This window comes from Phaseolus vulgaris, chromosome 7 (assembly GCF_000499845.2).
Source record: "Phaseolus vulgaris cultivar G19833 chromosome 7, P. vulgaris v2.0, whole genome shotgun sequence".
Classification (NCBI taxonomy): domain Eukaryota; kingdom Viridiplantae; phylum Streptophyta; class Magnoliopsida; order Fabales; family Fabaceae; genus Phaseolus; species Phaseolus vulgaris.
Genome location: NC_023753.2, coordinates 30,951,847 through 30,973,806, shown reverse-complemented (window position 1 = coordinate 30,973,806; position 21,960 = coordinate 30,951,847). Strand labels below are relative to the sequence as shown.

General features: G+C 32.4%; 1 protein-coding gene across 3 annotated transcripts; it reads right to left on the bottom strand.

Annotated features, from left to right (window-relative positions):
- Nucleotides 1–131: 131 nt before the first annotated feature.
- On the bottom strand, nucleotides 132–8,896 carry LOC137829944 (probable inactive histone-lysine N-methyltransferase SUVR2). Of its 3 annotated transcripts, XR_011084115.1 has the most exons (10): nucleotides 8,623–8,850; nucleotides 7,621–7,855; nucleotides 6,961–7,531; nucleotides 5,086–6,296; nucleotides 4,688–4,950; nucleotides 3,774–3,840; nucleotides 3,611–3,661; nucleotides 3,336–3,460; nucleotides 3,035–3,131; nucleotides 132–529 (listed from the first exon to the last, which is right to left on the bottom strand). XR_011084115.1 is itself a non-coding variant. In XM_068636975.1 (9 exons), exons 2-9 carry the CDS (start codon nucleotides 7,801–7,803, stop codon nucleotides 498–500), a joined length of 2,475 nt encoding a protein of 824 aa, XP_068493076.1. In that variant the 5' UTR covers nucleotides 7,804–7,855; nucleotides 8,623–8,896; the 3' UTR covers nucleotides 132–497. The 3 variants fall into 3 exon arrangements, 2 of the variants coding, with proteins under 2 accessions (XP_068493076.1, XP_068493077.1); XM_068636975.1 differs by lacking the exon at nucleotides 3,336–3,460 and having other exon boundaries at nucleotides 8,623–8,896; XM_068636976.1 differs by lacking the exon at nucleotides 3,336–3,460 and having other exon boundaries at nucleotides 8,158–8,850.
- Between the last annotated feature and the right edge of the window lie 13,064 nt (nucleotides 8,897–21,960).

Below are 21,960 nucleotides of genomic sequence, written 5' to 3'. Positions count from 1 at the left end.
TTGCTCACCGATACAACGTAATAGGCGTGCAGTACATTTGTATGACCTTCTATACTAAAAAGAGATAAAAATGATAGTGTAAAGATATCAGATAAATAAAGTGTTTTTAACAAAATAGTAAGAATAATAACTTCAAACAAAAGGCATATAATTCTAATAAATATTTCATAACACGGAATTCCAACACATACTACGTTAATATTAACAAGCCCTCTATGCGCTACAGTATAAACTACATATTCACCTTCACTACTGCCTAACCTTTTTGTTTTCGCTAACAGCGATTTTTGTCTTTTCGAAGTTTGAACACCTCGTAATAAGTTTATCAAAATAAGTCCCAAAATGAACGACAACCCTTTACTTTCGTAGGCCATGAATGCCCATAATAGTTTTCAAAGATCTGTACAAAAGGTCTCCATCCACTAACCAAAAAAAGGCACCACAACTCGTCGAAGGGCGGTGAGACATCAAAATTGGCTCTACGGAGAAAGGACTTGTCATTCGGAAATTGACGCAGATATGTTAGATCCTACATACAAAAAAGAAAGGAATTCATTACCGACATTACAAGTTACAATAGCAACTAAAGCTCATACCAAATACCTCAAATATTTGAATAAACAAAATGCGTAGCCACAAAAAAGCCCCCCATTCTCGCTACATAGTTTTCTACCATTAACATGCATCCAAAATAATTCATCGTTATGGCCCCTCAGAAACGAGTTTTGCATAATGCTCGAATCAAACTGTTGTTTAAAATGTTGTTTTGAAATCAGCAGCAATATAACCCAGCATAAAGTTGCTACAAAAGAAATTTTTCTTTAATTGTAAAAAGGTATGAACTTTGGTAATTTTAGTAAATCAGCGAATGAATTTTGTGTAGAATCCCATGATACCCAAAAATGCAAGTAGACTGGTGAGGGATGTGGGCCTGGGCCAAAGCATAATGGCATGTATTTTGTCTGGGTTTGGGGTGGTCGTGCCTTCTTGAATAAGATGGACCAAATAAGAAACCTGGTGGTTGAAAAAACACATTTAGATACCTTAAGTCTCTAGCAATTGGAGAATGAGTTAGGTGCTGGATGTGTTCGGCATAGACTAGTTGCAGATGAGAATGTAAAAAAAAAAAAACTAGGACAAAGTGGCGTACATGTGGTCTTAAAGGGTCATTCATGACTGCTTGAAAGGTGGAGGGTGCATAATGTAAATAAGAAGGGCATAACTAGAAACTCATAATGCCTATCAAATATTCTAAAGGTTGTTTTGTGGCAATCCCTGGGGTCTACTCTTATCTAGTGGTACCCTGATCGGAGATCTAGCTTAAACACTTCGGCAACCGTTAATTCATCCAATAATTCATTAATTGTGAGAATAGGAAATTGATCCTTTATTGTGATTGTGTTTAGTGCCCTGAAGTCCACACAAAAATGCCAAGTGCCATTTTTTTATTAAGATGACAGGAGATGAGAAAGGACTATTGTTGGGGCGGATGATGCTTTCTTCTGCCATTTCCCAAATAAGGGAGGTCATAGTTTGTGTTATGAGCATGTGGGTAGCAGTAGGGTTCGATGTTGACTAGGATAGCTTAGGGAAGAAGGGGAATATGATTATGAGGTCGGTGAGGTGGTAATCCATGAGGAAGGGCAAAAACTGTGGTATGTTTTTAGTTGTGTGTAAATATCCAATTGGTGGGTAGGGTTTTGAGGATGGGTAGGAGAGAGGTTTTGTTGAAACGTAAGAAGATGCATAGAAACTACGACATTGGTGTGTAAAGGTGGGAAATATAGGTGGGGGAAGCATGGTTGTGGAGGGTAATTGGGGAAATATTTGAAAGAAAGTTGAGGGGTAGAATGGAGAAATCATGTTTTTGTATAGAAACCAAAACATTAGGACAAAGGAAAGAACATTGGTTTCGATCTCCATTTCCAACTGTGACTAAGAAAGGTGTGATAGGAATGGTGCAAAGTTGGAGGTGAAGGGCTAGACAAGGTTGCAATATGTTATGTAAATTGTTTGTGTCTAATAAGATAGGAACTAGAAGATGAGCAATGTGGCCTTCAAATTTAAAAGTATGGGCGGAAGGAGTGCCTGGTAGAGCTTGGAAAGAGAGGTGAATGTGAGTAAGGTCATTTGTCTCTAAGTTAGGGAAAGTGTTTGGGGAAGTTTCTGTAGGGTATTATGATGAGGTGTCTTCACTCAACAAAAGGAGAAAATGAATGGTTGTGCAATTGTGACCTGGAGAAAATTGTCATCATAGTTGTAGCACAATCCAGCATCTCCACGCTCTTGGAGTTGGGTTGAGGTAAGTTTTTTTATTGGATTAGGAAGGGATGCAATTAGTTGCGATGGGGTGGAAAGAGGAGGATGTGGTGGGGGTAATAGGTGTTGGGACAGTTGGGGTAGCCAATGACTATGCCGTTTGACGAAGTTTAAATAACTCAGCCAGATGGTTGACATATGTAGAAGGGCCAAAACAAAGTTTAAAGGCTCGACCAAATGAGACTCGGTCACTGAGTTGGTGATTTTGATACATCCACTTTAACCAATAGAGGGAATCACCTCATATAGAAAGCAACCAAATTTAAACCAAAGTCCCTGAGAATATTATAAAATTGGAAAAAATGATCAGCCTGGAATAGCCAATCTAAGGGGTTAGTACCATAAAAAAATGTTGATTTTTGGTTTGTGTATAGGGTGACTGAGGGAAGGTGAGTAAAAAGGAGGGATGGTTGTGGTGGTAGTTGTAGTAACAGTAATATGGTTCCATATTAAATGACCAAGATCAGATACAGATGTACTGAAAGAAGAATAGCAACTATCCAACAAAACCCCAGACCAAAACAGAAAGGAGCTCCATATTTTATAATTATCATTATAGGCTGGCTTATGGCGCTGAAACATGAAATAGACTGTACAAAAAAAATACTGCAACAAATTAGGGAGCATAAATAAAAGATAAAAGACACATTTTTGGTGTTGGAAAGTGTAAAGAAATTTGCAGATGAGTGACACAATAGCTGCAGAATACACTTACTGTTTGACCTCTTCATATGCCTGCAGAATTTACTGCCACAACTGCACTGGAACAGCTTGAGAGGATGATCATGATCATCAAAGTCAATGCCATAATCCTGCAGAAACACATTAGCTTTTACAGAGAAAAATTGATTCCAAGATTAATTAAATGATTTTGCATATAGTGAACTCTAGAAAATGAGAAAACACAGATCAGTATAACCATTCTCAATGGTCTGCCTGCCAACTACCCAATTAATTCAATAGCCATAAACAAGTACCAAATAATTTCTGCAATGAATAAATCAAATTATCCAAACCTTGATGGCTGATGCTAATTCGCTTGAACTGAGACACTAACAAGCCCAACAAAGTTAAAGATATTTACATAACCATTTACCAAACATTATATTGCATGGCATTGGTTAAGCCAGTACCTACAAAACTACCAAAAAATGTCTACCATGAATATATAAAAAATTATCTATCTCGACTTTGATAGTCATTGTTATCATGCTTCCTAGTCAAAAAAGGGCAATTAATATGCATCACAAAGAATTGAAGATATTTATATTACATTAACAAACTTACTCACCCATGTTAGCTCCTCATGTGCTGATATTTTTCTAGAAGTGAAAAAAGCAAACTGCCATTTTAACACAAAAACATCGGTAAGAAAGATATTCAGTAGTCCACCATACCACAAAAAAAGCTACTAAAAACTACAGATGGAACTGAGAGATTTAATAACTTCTCACATGATAGTAATAATGGCCAGGATCCTCAACTTCAACTGGGATCTCAACCAAGTTTGCATCAAAACATCTGAAAAAATGAAATATGATTACTATAATTTTTCTAAATTTTCTAAATTTTCAATTTCCAAATAATGTGTCAAATGTGTGCTTAGACACTCTTTAATGAAAGTTGAAACTACAAAGAACATAATGACAAGTATCAAACTATCTTCATATTCAGTACTTGGATTAAATTATTTGACCACTCTAACCTAATTATGTTTGAGCTTTTCTATTTGCACATTTTATCTACACAGAAATATTTCTTATTCATAACAATTATTTGAAAAAATGTTTTCCCCATGGATAATTAGAAGGGCATGCGTTACAAACAATGTGACCTACATGTATTAAAGTGAAATTCACGTTACTTATCTTGTTCATATAAACCATAAATAGTTAAATTTGATGACATATACCCCAAAGTGAACTACATGCATCAAAATGAAACTCTAGTTATTTGTCTTGTTATATAAACCGTAAATAATAACCATATTTGATAACATTTTCCTGATAATGGTTTTATTTGCTTCTGAGAATGCAAAGTTGAAAGCCAACCACCAACAACAATTGTCTTATTATGATTAGGTTGCATATTCCTTTAATGAAGAATCAGATTTCAAAAATGAATGTAAATATATTTGCCTATACAAATAATAAATCGAACAACTATATAAATGAATATTTGTCTTTAGTTTTTCTCAGCATTAATTATTTATTATTAATAAACAGCACGATCAAGTAATGTCAATAGAAATATAGTAATAAGAAATTTTACTGAGAAAAAACTGACATTTTCATAGACATGTTATAAAGAGGAAAGTTTATCTGCTTAACACATGGTGACCAAAGTTAGAGCAGTAGGGTTTCAATACCTGTGATTGATGAACCTAGCAATATTGCCAAAGGAAGCTGCATCCAAGCATAGAGCTTCTTTGTTATTCACATGTCCTGAATCCCAATTTGCATCCAGTAGTACTGGGTATGTATGTTTCCCTTCTCCAGTGCATTTCATGTTCCTCTCGTACAACTCTTTAATGGATAAAATTTCTCCAACAAACTCACATACAAATGCACCTTTAGGCAGGTCCTCTAAGGTACGAAGACCCCATCCTTTACCTTCTGAAGTGAAAAACACCTATGCTCCATAGATTTATTAGACAAAACAGTTTCACAACACCCAAAAAAGATATAAATTAAGAAAATAAATTGTCCATCGACATGCAAGAAAAAACCATTTGTTTACAAGTGAAAGGATTACTTAAACACTCACCTGCAATTTGCAAGTCATTCCTCGCTGGATAACCCGATTTCCACAATGTTTCCCACAGCCACATTTGCTCCAGCATTCTTTAATAAACTTCCTTTTTAAGTGTCCTTTACAAGGTTCTAAACCACCATCATTCTTAATTCTATCAAGTGGACAATTTTTGCAATAAAAGAAATGTTTTTGAGGATTGCGACTAATGGCAATGCAACTGTTCAAGAATTGTTCCTTCAGTAGGCCTCGAGAACCATATGCAAATTCACCACCAGTTTTATTTGCACAAGCACAGGGTATGGACAAGACACAATTTCCCGCACAAGTTGAACAACAGTCCTCACTGCCAACACGTGATAGAGAAATGTTAACATAAGCATCTTGGAACACAAGGTTTTGGGGTATGTAGTTAAAAGATGGTGGGAAATCATTAGTATATTCATTCACCCAAGGAATTTCAACATTTTCTTCTCCTTTTGTAAGGTCACTAATATCATAAAAAGACCTTATATCATCAGCTGTTAGCTGATCCTGTGGAACAATCACTAAACTATGTGAATTGGGAGAGATAGGACATTCCAGCTCCTTCCTGACATTACATTGTGAAAAATCATTTGTTGTTTGGTCCATCTTGGAATCCAAGACAGCATCATTCACACCATTCAGGTCAGCAAGAAGAAGGAAACTTTGGGGAGAAGCCACTGCAGCAGAAGGACTAACATTGATGGGTCCATTTGAAACATCAGAAAGCATATCCAAATCTTTGTTTCTAACCACATCCAGTGTGCCAGGTTCCTGTGATTCCTTCGACACATCAACATTAGATCTTAGTATAGAACTTTCTTCTGGATCATTATTAGAGTTGTTTCCGAATTCCAACATGCAATCGCATAGATCCCTCAACAGTTTCATAACAGAGAAATTTGGGTCAGCGATTTTATATGAAAACAGGCATTTCTCCTCCATCATTTCTATAATTTCATCTCGTCTAGGCATGTGAAATTTTGATCCCCAAAGTGCTGAGCTGCAGCTCAAAGATAGTTTTACCTCTCCAAGAGTTGATGAGGCTATCTCTACATTACAAGTGGCTTCTTCATTTGAGGTAGGACTAGCATCTTCATCTCTGACTCCATCTCTGCATTCTGATGATGTAACAGTAACATGGCTAACATGCTTTCCAGCTACACCATTCTTCAATGACGAGTCCCTTACGCTTGATGGTTCTGAGAGGAAGAAAAACAATTAAACAACCTCTTACATAATGAATGTTAATTGGCAACATAATAATTAAGAAATGACAACATAATTATTAAAAAAATATTTGAGGCAGAAATAACCCTGGTTATGTATGTGTACAGAAAAATAGGATCTAGAAGCACATCAAACAGAAAATACTTGATATTGTTTATGCCAGTTAGAGCATATAGAGTGGCCAATGGCTGACTTCTATCAGTTGAACTGAAAACAAATGTAATGCAAATTGCAATTATGCAAACACCAAAACAAATTTGCAAATTGTCTTCTATATTCTTGTGATGGATGGTATGGTAGCATTAAAGATTTTTCCAGTACTTAAGTAAGAAAACAATTTTCCTCTAATACACAATACTAATACTGCACCATGCTTGGTTGTAGTTTGCAAACCCCAAACCTTGAGATTTGGTGAGTGCAGACACAGTTTCAACCACAACTAACATGTTTGGCAAACCATGGTTAGATTGTGTTTGAAAATGTTTTTGGGCTATGGAAATGAGGAAAAAAAATTGTGTCAGACGAGTAAAGCCACGTTTTGCAAACTATAATCCAAACATAGCAGTTCCAAAAATGTGCCATGCCACTATACACAAAAGAATAAAACATCAATGAGGGGAATAATCCATCCAATACCAGGAGGAATCACTGCAATGGGCATTTCATAATCAGGCACTTCATCAATAGGCTCATCCTTGGGTATGATAAGTGCCTGAGTACGAGGCATCATGTTGTTTGGCAACAGAAACTTCCCCGATTCAACTGTTGGTTCTTTAGATGGTGTGGATGGGGACGATCTTCCAGATGTAAGTTTTCTTCCTCTTTGCAAAACTTGGGTTGATGCAGGCTGCTTTCCCTTGTCAACAATGTCATCTGGTAGTCGAAGTGACGGTGCTTCAATCCTTGGGTTCCCATCAGATGACTCTGGTTTGTTTTGAGGTTTCTTCCCAAAAGAACCCTGGTGTAATGCATTATCTTCTAATTTAGGCCTTTTTGAAGGAGGGCTGGTGGCACTGTTAGTCAGAGGATGCAAAGGCTGACTCTCTTGGTCTCTTAATCGCAGCCTTTTTAAAGGTTGTGCTCTTTCATTATGCATTTGAGCCTCTTCACTCTCTGTCTCATCTTCCTGGTTGTTTGAAAAGGAAGGCAAAGAATGACAAGTGCTGTGTACATCGTCAGACTGGATTTTCTTTTTCAGTTTGGGCACCTGGATCCAACACTGGAAGTAAGCATGCAGAAGAAACAGAACATGCATGCACATGTGTAAAGAGACAACACATAAAATGGGAAACACACCGTATTATCGTCCTCCTCAAATATAGCATCTGCTAGAACTCTATAGTTCTCTGCCTCGATAAGTTCCCAGTTTTTATCAAACACTTTCAGGAGTTTCTTTAACGCTGATTTCACTTTCGATTCATCAATTCCAAGACTTCCCATTGCACGATAGGCCGCTACCACTCTTTTATTGGGTGCCATTTATAATCAGCTAGCAATTACTTTTCCCACAGATTCCCAATTTCAAAGATTTCTGAACAGGGAAATACAAACATAATTTATGAGAAATTAAGCTATTTGATCAAAACATTCTTTTGGCAGTGACTTCGAAAGAAGAGGCTCGGAGAACACTGAAATATTAGCTATTCAGCTTTTCAATAATTAAAAGAATTAGGTACATTAGTAAAAATCCAGACAACAATTACGAAAGGAAACTAAATGATAAGAAAACTGTCAATCCTGATATAGAAATACAACTTTCCATACCAATAAGAAAGACTACAGTATGCATTAGAATATGAACATTTCTAGGTTCCTGTGCTTACAATAAAATACCTAAGGAATCAATGAGTCAAGTGAACTTTTCAACTTCCCCATCTCCGTAATCTTTCAACTCTATTCTTGAAATTCAAAGAGAGAGAGAGAGAATGAACATAATGCGTGCTCCTCAGGCAAAATGAGGGGAGGAAAAAGGACAGCGAACACAAGTTTAAGTGCAATAAGATGAGTGAAGGAACACAGAAACCCACTGAAAACCTGAGTTAAATTTTGAAAAAACACCATGTACATTACACATGCGGTCACAATAAAACCCTAACTAAAACCTCCAAAAGAACATGCAACAGAGTATTCGCACACAGCAGACGTTGATAATCTTACAAGCCGAAACTTAAGAGCTCACTCCAACAATCAAAACATGAAAGCGACACAAAACCGTTTCGAAACACAAACAACATTCTTTTCACCGAAAAAACAAAAGGGAGAAAAATGGTGAAGAGGAAATTTCAAGAATAACTCAACTGAGAGAGAAAAGATAATCGAAACCTCCTCCAGTGACGAATTTGAGTGAGAGAATGGGTCTGAAGTAAAAAGTGAGGGAATCAGAAAAGGTTGATTAAAGATTAGAGAAAAGAAAATTGAAAAAGGAAGGTGAAAGGTTATATATGCATTCACAAATGCTGATCATAATATTTTGATTTTGGTGAGGAAGAAGGAAGAGAACAAATAGGGCTCCTCAGTTAACTCTACTAAGTTTCACCATTCTTTTCTCTTTTATTATTTCTCAGTATTTCTCAGTATTTTGGTCACAGGAATCTTTTCAAATATTGGGTAAAATATCTAAGGTTAATTTTTTCAAAAAAAATAAATCTCTTGTTTACAAAATTCAGTTGCATCGTTTAATTTTTTTAAAATTATTAAAGTAAGTTCTTCATTTAATTTTTTTAATTTGTATCAACTTCATTCTTTTTAACATCAGATGATTTTATAGTTTTAATGTATGTAATTTAAGAAAGTAAAGTTTGCATTAATAAACAAAATTTAAAACTATATTTTAAATGGGTGCGATGTACGGTTGATTAATATTATATATTTTTATATGTGTATTAGTTAATATATAATATAGTCATGTAAATATAAAAAGGTTTTAAACAATTTAATAGCGGTGATTTTTTAACTTTTCTTTGATTTTTTTTAAATTCGCACACTGAAGAGTCTTTTTCAATAAAGTTTGTAATCACCTATTATTCGTGTTCTGAATGATGAAAGTTAGTTTAACCGGTTTAAATGTATGACCAATGAAAAAATACAAAAATGTGATATTGTAAACATATTTATATATTTCTTGAGTAATAAAATAAGTTTTATATTATTCATCCAATATTTCAGCTTTTAGTATTCCTTTTTAAGTACATAATAACACATTATGCGATACTTAATATATTAAAAATATTTTACAAATAAAAAATATAATTCATTATTTTACCGGTTCTCACATTATTTAGAAGTCGAGATCAATGATAATTTATATACACACTTTTTTATGTGTATTTTAAGGAAAAAAGACAACATCTCGAATGCGATGATTGACCATTCTTATGAACGAACTTGAGTTTGGAACATTGGGGTGTCTTTTATGGGGATGGAAAAGTGGTTTAAAAAATGAATGTTAGCCCTCGACTGAGGAGGGCTCAATTGTCTTACATCGCTTAGGAATCGAGGTCAAGGACAATGTAAATACATCTTTCTCTCTTGACCCTCAGAAACACCTTTTAAGGACAAAATTGTGATGGAACTTTGAGCTTCAAAGCGGACAATAACTCAAATGTGATGATTGACCCTACTGATGTTATCTCAACAAACTTGAGGTTAGAACATTACTCGGGGGCTTGTTTCAGTAAGCTCAATTGTCTCACATCACTTAGGAAACGAGGTCAAAGACAATTTAAATACATATTTCTCCCTTAACCCTGTGATGCGTTTTCTAATGACAAAATCATGATGAAACTCTAAGCTCCAGAGCGAACAATACCTCGGATGCGATGATGAACTCTAGTAATGTTATCTCAACAGACTTAGGGTCAAAACATTAACATGGCCGCTGGTGAGAATGGAAAAGTGGTTTCAAAGACAAACTCTTGTTCGCTTAGCCATCGATTGGGGGGTTTGTTGTGGTACGTTCAATAGTCACACATCGCTTAGGAGTTGATGTCAAAAACAATTTAAATACACTTTTCTCCCTTAACCCTCTAAGACGCCTTTTAATGACTAAAACCGTGAGGGAGTTCCTAGCTTCAAAGCAACAATACCTCAGATATGGTAACCCTAATGATGTCATCTCAATAAACTTAAGGTCAGAACAATTATAAACTTTTAATTATGTTAATTATCTAGTTTGGAGTTTCTTTATATATAATCATTATATTAACGCTAACTATATATTAGTGTGACTTGTAATTTATTTTTTATTACATATTTATTTATTTTTTGAATTTAAAGTAGCTTTAATATTAATTTAAGTGTTTGGATAGTTTTGCAAACATACCCATAGACAAAAGAAAGAGAGAACATCTCGAACAATAAAAGAGGAAACAAAAATTATAAAATAAAAAGGTGTTAATTTATCAAAATCATCTTACTTCATATAAAAGTAATTGGCACTGAAGGCAAATTAAACTATAAACCATATGATATCAATAAGAAATATAGTAAATAATATCAGTCACTCAAAGTAGGATGAGAATACGGGACAGGTTATGTGGGCTGGTTCGCAGCTCACTACAAAAAAACATGGGACAGACTCACTAATCTAGCCTGATGACTTGTTTAGGCTTGTCCCACATAACCCGCAACCCATGCGGGCCAACAGCGAGACGGGGCGGGTTGGTCCACTGGCCTGCATAAATAAAAAATAAAATTTTATTCTAAAAAAAATCTTATTTCTCATCCATTATTGCAATGTGATCTTAATTTTATTTTATTTTAAAAAAATTGAATTTAATGTACTAAAAAAAGAAATGTTTTATTTTAATAATCTAAGGGAGTTAATATTAAGAGTGACCGTGGATTTAGTTTTAAGTAAAATATTATATTTAAAATGTGTTAATAAAAAAATAATATAAAGAAGAAAAATCAATAAGATAGTTAAAAAAATAGTTATCTTCATTAAATTATTTTGTGGCAAAACTTTAATAAGATACTCTTATACATTTACATACATATATAGAAAAAATATATGCAAAAAAAACTCTAATTATTTTTAGTCAAACCTTTTAACAATCCTCATAATTGAATTCATATTTTTATCTTAATTGAATGAATTGAAACAGGGATGCAATTTTAATTTTTCAGTAGTAGGAATAAGTTTTTTTATAATTAATAAAATTTTAATTTTTTTAAAAAAAATGTGGGTTGGCCCGCAGACATGCGGCTTACGTCTTATGCGGAGCGAACCTGTGAAATGAGCATGCACTTCTTATGCGGACGCAGGCCAACCCGATCCTCTTTTTGCGGGTCAAACGCGGGGCGAGTCTATGCGTTGCAGGCCAGCCCACGTTGTCACCCCTAACTCAAAGCACGAGAGAATCATGTAAGTGACATTACTTGTCGAACTAAAAAAAAGTTAATTGAACCGAATAAACAAAGTACTGAAAAGATAGACACGTTAAGGCAAGAAAACACCCGTATAAGGAGAAAGTTGGAATAAAACATGTAAACCTCACATGGGACCAACATTGAACACCTAAGGGAGGAGGAACTAAAAGCTTCATGTTATTCGCAACTAACACCACCCCTAAACACAAAGGAGAATGATAATCAAACGATTAAAGCATAATATTAATGATACCCCTTTATGGATGAGATTATGAAAATTATCTTCCATCCAAGTTGAAAAAGACTGCAATAAACCATTATGAATAAATTATTGACTATGAGGAGCATATAGATGTGTGCATCCCCAAGTTAGTCTTTACATTACAATAGTGTATTCCCATGTCTCTCAAATGATGTTATTGAGTTGGTTGACATGGTTATCTATGTATTTATATATTGATTATACATTAATTTTGACACATTGGTAGAAAAATTTAACATGTAGTTTGCCATAAACAAACCTCATCACTTAACTTTTATTGCATTGGTGAAATATCCAACAAGACAAAGAGAATCCTAGTATTCATGGAACTATCAACTCCTAATTTCATTTGGATAAATAAAATTTGTTTTCAAAGAAAAAGAAAATAAACAATAATAATGTTTTTTTAAAATAATAAGAATTAAATAAATAATTGAAAAATATAAATCTTTAAAAGTGTATTTTTTATTATAATTTTTTAAAATATCAAAATTTCTATTTTATTTTTGTTAGACTTTTTTTGTTTTCTCCAAAAAAAATTCACGCTCAATAGTATTGATTAATAGTTTACATTATTTTTCTTAATGTATAATTTTTATGACTATTAAGCATAGTTACTCACATTATCTTATAAAAAAAAATATATCAACACAAAAAAATAGCTTTGACCTTTAGAATTAAGTAATCATTCATTTTCCATTATGAATTGAAATACGTAGGAAAAAGGCCAATCCTTATTGGGTCGAAATAAAAAATTCTATAAATATTTTCTTTGTTTTTTTTCATAAGCATTTATGTTTCATTTTTTTTGGGGGAAACTAAACAATATTGAAAACCATATTCGTTTTGCATATTTAATTAAAGGTATCGTCATAAGACAAATGTTGTAAGCTGCTAACACATTCCTTACATGTAATAGACTTTTGCACCCTAAATTCGATTTTGCAAAACTTTTCTTTCGATTTTTCCATAGTTTTTCATAATAACCTATGGCAGCGACTCCACTATTTTTCATAACTTTTATTCACCACCCTTAGTTGATGTTAGAACAAAAGGGATCTAAATCATTTGTTTGGTTTTAATTTTGTGCTTTAAAAACAAAGTGTAGAATATATCTTTATAAGCATCAAGTTTCGTCAAACGCAAGCGTCTTGTTTAACCTAAAAAATGCAAGTGTGCTTCGTTTGACAAGCTTTTACTTAAACAAATACAAGTGTGTATATTTTTTTTGATAAGTTTTTTATTAGATAAATGATAAGTATACAACTCATGAAAGACACACACCTTCAGCATTTCATGGTATAGTCAAACTTATAAACACTTATTCTCTTTGTGTATGGATTGTTCATTTCTTCATTTTTCCAAGAAGAGCACACTATGTTATGCCAACATCAAGATCTCTTGGAAAGTATGCTTAATGTTGATCCATACAAACATTTTTTCTAAAAAGGCAGAATGTCAGTGTTACGGAGTTAGTCAACTTTATTTTAACTTATGTGTTATGCTAAAGAAAAAAGAAGCTTATTGTATAGGCCTAATAATCCATGTCATGTATCAGAAGAGTTGTGTAAAGGAGTAAGATGCATTTAATGTTAAGTCCAAAGCATTTAATGCGTCTCTAAGTTCCAGACGTGGTCAAACGAATGCCAACGAAAAAGAAAGGTCCGTAAACCTCCTTACAACTCAAAAGAAATTTATAGTGACTATTTTCTCCTCAATTCTTTATGAAGATCTTTGTGAAAAAAAAAATGTTGATGAAACATTTTCAATAAGAATGAGAACAAGCTCTTGTAATTTCATGCAATTCTTAGGCTTGTATTTGCAAGGAAGAACATTGCTTCTTTTCATAGCTATATAAAAGAGTATGTTCAATATTGTATTTATCTTAAGACATCAACTCTCTTCAGTGAGCAAAACTCACGGTCATTTAGATCACAACCTTATGTAATCAAATTGCTTTAGCCAAGAGTGATTATTGCCAAAAAAATACTCATATTTATCTAGGAGTGGTTGCGTTTCAAAACAATACTCAAGTTTAGCCAATATTGAATGTGGTCCAAAGAATACTCGGTCTTAGACAAGAGTGGTTGTGTTTATACTCAATCTTAGCCATAAATGACTACATTCCAAATATTAATCGATCTTAGCCATGAGCGATTATGTTCCAAAGAATACTCAGTCTTAAGTAAGAGTGACCGTATTTCAAATAATGCATATGTTTAGTAAATAATTGTTGGGTCCACATAATACTTGTTTTGTAACTTGCAGTGTGAGTCTGCATTAGTGAAACCTTAATCATGTTTATTATGATCTGGACGTAGTTTGAGTTATCAAACAAACTAATATAAAAATAATGTGTGTAAATCTCTTTAATCTCTTATCTTTTTATATTGTATGTTATTAATTTGCATCTAACCCAAAGTGGAGACTTTTGCGAAAAAAAGTTTTGAACAACGTTTTTGGCAACACATCTATCAAACTTGAAGTTGCAATATGATGTTCTTCATCAAATAATGTCTCTCTTACAAAAAAAAAAATAACAATGAGTTTGTCAAGTATAAACTTCAAATGTTTGCATTTATAAGGTGAAGTTTTGCAAATTTCTTGATTTTTTTAATACATAACTTAACTCTCACTTCTTTTTGTAGTTGACTTGATTTTCACACATGATAAAAAACTCAAACATAAACCCCTTTTTTGTATAATCTTTGCCATAAATTGACAACGAATTATGATGAGTTAAGACATTAAGGTATGAAGTTACCATATATATATCATAATTCAAAATCAACTACCAAATAGTTTCTCTTAAGTTTAAATTGTTTGTGTTTGTGTTCTAAAGAATAACAAAAGGAAATGTAAAATGCATCGACACGTTTAGAAACTTAGAGAAAATCATCAAAGTAATAAAGATACAAATAAAAGGATAAACGAGAACAATAATTTTCAAATTAATAGGATATGTTCTTTAAAAAATATGAGAAATATAATAAAGGATTTTAGAAAAAAAGATAAGATTGTTGAGAGAGATGGAGAGACTTACAAGAAGTTAAAGAAAAAAAAGCAGGTTAAATATATTTTTCGTTCTTATACTATAACGCGAAATTTGTTTTTGTCCCTAACAAACAAATTTTAGCATGAACTATATTATATGATTATAATATCTACGTATACGATGAGTCAACATGAAATATTTTAATATCCTAGTTTATACTGAAAATTCGATTGCCATGTAAAAAGATTAGGAATAACGTATTCCAATAGTTTCTTTACTATAAGTATACATGAGATCTAAAGTTTGGACTAACAACAAAAACCAATTTCGCGTGAAGGAACGAAAATATATTTAACAAAAAAAAAAGTTAAACCAAACTCCAAAAATTTACATTAATTATATCAAAGAATTTTTTTTTGCTTACATCATGCTTGTAAAATATTTCAAAAATTAAATTCATAGATAAAAGTTTAAAAATTTAATTATTCTTCTACGTAAATTAAATATTTAGAATAAAAGATAAGATTGTTGAGAGATGGAGAGACTTAGGAGAAGAGAAGTTATGTATGTAAGAAATTATGTATATTAATTTCTATAAAGTGACTCACATGACTTAGAGTTTGGGCTTTGGGCCCAAATATGATTTAATAATAATAATAGAATTAAAGGCCCATTGGTTAATGTGAGAAATATATATATATATGATGATATACCTAATGAAAACCTACATCTGATGGAGATTGGGTACTAAATGCTATAGGGTTTTGTCTCTGCAAATAATAGTTGTCTCACTGTTAACCATCACGAAAGTGTGTGACAAGTATGGAATTGCTAAGAGATAGATTGAGATAAAGGAGATAAAGTAACTGCTCAATTAGGATCACTCATAGATTAAGGTAAGTGCCTATTCCTTCTTCATTGTATGTTTTGTGTGAGAATCATGATATGATAAGATCAATTTGTGAACATAATTGTATGTTTTCAATTTACGTATATTCATGTTTTGACTTACATGTGGTATCAGAGCCTTGTTGCTCATTTTTTGTGATTCTCCATTAATGTTTTTCCAAGATTTGAAAAACCCTAATTTTAAAAAAAAATTATTCCCAATTTAAGAACCCTAATTTAAAATTAGGGTTTATAAATTAAGGTTTTCATTCATCTATAATAGTTCCCTAATTGTCCTAAACCATCAAAATTAAAGAACCCTAATTTTAATTAATCCCAATTAAAGAACCCTAATTTTAAAATTAGGGTTTATGGATCCACGTCATTAACAGTGTAAACGCTTGTGGATTCAAAAGGTTTTACGATGTGAAAGAAGTGAACCCTTTACGCTAATGCATAAACCTTGCCTTCAATTGCATGATGCGTTTCCTGCACCTTAGATTAAAGCTTAAATTCATTCCTGCACCTATTGAATTTAATTAATAATTTATGTTAATTCATGTGCACCTTAAGTCATTGGCTGCATTTTATTGTGAATAATGTGGAGTAGCATTTTGGTCCCAATTTTTTTTAATTCAACTTTACGTCAAATTTATTTATTTTTATTATATTTGTAATGTAATTTTAAAGAAATTTTGTTATGTTATAATGTAATTTTATTTAAATTAAATTAAAGTTTAATTAAAGTTTTAATGAAATTTTATTATGTCATAATGTAAAGCAATTTACATTTAAATTAAAGTTTAATTAATTAATGAAAAGTGAGTAACGGAAAATTAATTTTTTTGTTTATGTATTATTTTTTTAAAATGTAATTTAATTTGCATTAAATTAAAGTTTTAATGATTATGTTCATTAAATTAAAGTTTAATTAATTGATTGAAAGTGAGGAATGGAAAATTATATTTCCGTTTTATGTATTTAATTTTAAATTGAAATTTTGGAATTATATGATAGATTTGTAATCACCAAAGTGATCAAATCTTTAAGTTTTATTTAATTTCAAATTATGGATGAAATTTTATTTCATATAATGGTATTATTTATGGAATTATTTGTATGATAGATTTGTAATCACCAAAGTGATCAAATCTTTAAGTTTTATTTAATTCCAAATTATGGATGAAATTTTATTTCAATTAATGATATTATTTATGGAATTATTTGTATGATAGATTAGTAATCACCAAAATGATCAAATCTTTATGTTTTATTTAATTCCAAATTATGGATGATGAAATTTTATTTCAATTAATGATAATATTTATGGAATTATTTGTATGATAGATTTGTAATCACCAAAGTGATCAAATCTTTAAGTTTTATTTAATTCCAGATTACTGATAAATTTTATTCCAATTACCTATAGAATGGATGCTAAATTATTTATATATATGAGTAAATGGAAATTCATTATTATAGGGCATTATGGATCACCCAAAGGTTGATTAGTTGTCCTTATAATTAATGAATATGATTGTTGGTGGTGAGTATGTGTTATTAGTTTTGCTTGTATATCCAAAGATAACAAGTGTTTCTAGTTAATGCATACATCTTGCCAAATAAAGTTAATACCATTAGCATCATTATGTTTTGTGTATTAATGAATCTCCCAAAGGAGAATAATAGTATACATAGAATGTTTTCTGAATCTGTATAGTATGTTTAGTTCATGACTCAAAGTATTAACGTTAAGCATGTGTGATCAAGTATTGTTCCTGTATCTTTATGCGAATGAGCATAGCAAGTAATATTAAGTCTGCTCTTTCCAAAACTGATGGTGCAAAAGAATTTATGAAATTTGTGGAAGAGCGCTCCCAAACTACTGATAAGTCTCTTGTTGGGACATTAATGAGTATATTAACCACTATGGAATTTGATGGTTCTCGTACTATGCACGAACATGTCATTGAAATGACTAATATTGCGGCAAGACTTAAGTCTATTGGATCTGGTACTCTTTATGATGGATTATATAGATTGAATCTCAATAAACTATATGCTGAAACTCTTATGACCTCGCATCATAACGTAGTTTATTGAATGAATGTTCTGCTTTCTTGTGGCACAAACGTTTGGGGCATATTTCCAAAGAAAGGATGGAAAGATTAGTAAAGAATGAAATACTTTCAAGTTTGGATTTTACTGATCTGAATGTTTGTGTGGATTGTATTAAAGGCAAACAAACAAAACACACAAAGAAAAGAGTCACAAGAAGTACTCAGCTTCTCGAAATTATACACACAGATATATGTGGACCTTTTGATGCAAGTTCTTTCAATAAAGAAAGGTATTTTATCACCTTTATTGATGATTTTTCACGTTATGGTTATGTCTATTTACTGCATGAAAAATCGCAAGCGGTGAATGCCTTGGAAGTTTATATAAATGAAGTGGAAAGGCAATTAGACATAAATGAGAAAATTGTCAGGTCAGATAGAAGTGGTGAATATTATGGAAAGTATGATGAAAGTGGACAACACCCTGGTCCATTTGCTAAGTTCCTTGAGAGACGTGGTATTTGTGTTCAATACACAATGTCAGGTACACCACAACAAAATGGTGTTTCAGAAAGGCGTAATCGAACCTTAATGGATATGGTTAGGAGCATGTTAAGTAAGTCAACTGTACCTGTTTCATTGTGGATGTATGCTTTAAAAACTGTCATGTATCTGTTGAACAGGGTTCCTAGTAAGGCAGTTCAAAAGACACCTTTTGAATTGTGGACAGGAAGGAAACCCAATTTGAGACATCTGCATGTTTGGGGATTTCAGGCAGAAATCAGAATATACAATCCGCAAGAGAAGAAATTGGATGCAAGAACAATCAGTGGATATTTCATTGGTTATCCAGCAAAGTCAAAAGGGTATATGTTTTACTGTCCTACCCATAGCACAAAAATTGTTGAATCTGGAAATGCAAGGTTCATTGAAAATGGTGAAACCAGTGGGAGTAATACTTCACAAAATGTGGAGATTAAGGAAGTTAGAGTACAAGTTCCTTTAACTAGTACCTTTACTTCAAGTATTGTTGTTTCTAATGTAGTTGAACCACTCAACAATGAATAAGAACAACAAATTAATGATCATGAAGAAAACAATGAACCTGTAGTAGAACAACCACAAGAAATAGTATTAAGAAGATCTCAAAGAGAAAGAAAGTCTGCTGTTTCGAATGATTATGTGGTTTATATACAAGAGTCAGAAAATGACTTAAGTATTGATAATGATCCAGTTTCATTTTCAGACGCCGTCAATGATGATAATTCTGATAAGTGGTTAGATGCCATGAAAGATGAGCTTAAATCAATGGCACAGAATGATGTATGGGACCTTATAGAATTGCCAGAAGGATGCAAGAGAGTCGGGTGTAAATGGGTCTTTAAGACTAAACGTGACTCTCATGGCAATATCGAACGTTACAAGGCCCGACTTGTTGCCAAAGGTTTTACTCAAAAGGATGACATTGATTATAAGGAAACATTTTCACTTGTTTCTAAGAAAGATTCCTTTAGAATTATCATGGCATTAGTAACTCATTATGATCTTGAGTTGCATTAGATGGATGTCAAAACTGCTTTTCTGAATGGGGATTTAGAAGAGGATGTTTATATGGACCAACCAGTGGGGTTCATTGAAGAAGGAAAGGAACACATGGTGTGTAAACTTAAGAAATCAATATACGGGCTTAAACAGGCTTCTAGGCAATGGTATCTTAAGTTCAATGATACTATTGTGTCCTTTGGGTTTAAGGAAAACATCGTTGATCGGTGTATATACCTGAAGATCGGTGGGAGCAAGTTTATATTCCTGATTCTATATGTTGATGATATCTTGCTTGCAACTAATGATCTTGGTCTATTAAGTGAGACTAAGAAGTTTCTCTCTAATAACTTCGATATGAAAGATATGGGTGAGGCATACTATGTGATAGGAATTGAAATATTCCGTGACAGATCACAAGGACTGTTAGGTTTGTCTTAGAAAGCATATATTAATAAAGTTTTAGAGAGATTCAGAATGGATAAATGTTCGACATCTCCTGTTCCAATACAGAAAGGAGACAAATTTAGTCTCATGCAATGTCCAAAAATGACTTGGAACGGAAACAGATGGAGAATATACCTTATGCATCTATTGTTGGGAGTTTAATGTATGCTCAAACTTGTACACGACCAGATATTAGTTTTGCAGTTGGTATGCTTGGTAGATACCAGAGTAATCCAGGATTGGATCATTGGAAAGCTGCAAAGAAAGTTTTAAGATACTTGCAAGGAGCGAAGGATCACATGCTTACTTATACAAGATCTGATCACCTTGAGGTGATTGGATATACATATTCAGATTTTGCTGGCTGTGTGGATACACGAAAGTCTACATTTGGTTATGTGTATCTTTTAGCCGGAGGAGCGATTTCATGGAAAAGTGCGAAGCAGTCAGTCATCGCTGCGTCCACTATGGAGGCTGAATTTGTGGCATGCTTTGAGGCCACAGTTCAGGCTAATTGGTTGCGGAATTTTATTTCAGGACTTGGAATTGTTGACAGTATTGCCAAGCCGCTGAAAATTTATTGTGATAATTCTGCAACAGTCTTCTTTTCTAAAAACGACGAGTATTCCAAAGGTGCTAAACATATGGAATTGAAATACTTTGCCGTTAAAGAAGAAGTTCAGAAACATAAAGTGTCAATAGAACATATTAGCACTGATCTTATGATTGCTGACCCTTTAACAAAAGGGTTACCGCCCAAAACATTTACTGGTCATGTTGTAAATATGGGCATTATGTCTACTAGTGAATTATGAATGTTGTTAATGCTTATTTGACACTCTAAGCTCATTGATAAATAAAGTTTCTGAAATTTATGTTGTTTTTCTACTTTATGTATATGCATGCAAATTATGTTATTATGGTGTGGAAAACAAATTATGTTGTTATTGATGACAATGACATTATGTTTGAACCTATTATGAATTTCTCACTATAAAGTCATATTAAGGAGAAAGAATGATATAGTAGTACATGGAAGGAAATGTGTTGATTCAAATGACATGTAACCGCCATGACTCTTATTATTTCTGTATTCTTGATTATGAATAATGATAGAACCAATTTATGTAAGGCCTTTTAAATGCGCATTTATGTAATTATTAAATCATGAAAGTATTATAACTCATATGAGTCAAGTGGGAGAAAATGTAAGAAATTATGTATATTAATTTCTATAAAGTGACTCACATGACTTAGAGTTTGGGCTTTGGGCCCAAATATGATTTAATAATAATAATAGAATTAAAGGCCCATTGGTTAATGTGAGAAATATATATATGATGATATACCTAAAGAAAACCTACATCTGATGGAGATTGGGTACTAAAGGCTATAGGGTTCTGTCTCTGCAAATAATAGTTGTCTCACTGTTAACCATCACGAAAGTGTGTGACAAGTACGGAATTGCTAAGAGATAGATTGAAATAAAGGAGATAAAGTAACTGCTCAATTAGGATCACTCATGGATCAAGGTAAGTGCTTATTCCTTCTTCATTGTATGTTTTGTGTGAGAATCATGATATGATAAGATCTATTTGTGAACATAATTGTATGTGTTCAATTTACGTATATTCATATTTTGACTTACAATGTAAAGAAAAAAAAAACAAGTTAAACCAAACTCCAAAGTTTACATTAATTATATTAAAGATTTTTTTTTTTTTGCTTACATCATGCTTTTAAAATATTTATAAAATTAATTTTCTAGATAAAATTTAAAATTTTTAATTATTCTTCTACGTAAATTAAAATACTTCTAAAATAAAAATTTTACTATACACAAATATTCTTTTAATGCAGTTTCGTATTTACCCTCAACATTATTAATTATAATATGATTTAAAACTTTAATGTATCAAAATTTGAATTTTACAGTATAGTAAAAATATATTTCTGATTTATTGCCCAATTACGTAACTAATTCATTTAAGATTTTTATCCAAAAAGTTTTTGAATTTTGTTATCTAATTAATTGAGATTTATTTACATGATAGAAAATAAAATCGATCTAA

Bases quoted from the DNA above. Each gene is read 5' to 3' on its own strand.
- LOC137829944 (XM_068636975.1), bottom strand. From the start codon at position 7,803: ATGGCACCCAATAAAAGAGTGGTAGCGGCCTATCGTGCAATGGGAAGT. The intron at 6,297-6,960 runs GTATTGGATGGA...TCTTCCTCTCAG, and splicing joins CATTGCAGTGATTCCTCCTG to AACCATCAAGCGTAAGGGAC. The intron at 3,841-4,687 runs GTATTGAAACCC...TCATTTTTTCAG, and splicing joins GCTAGGTTCATCAATCACAG to ATGTTTTGATGCAAACTTGG.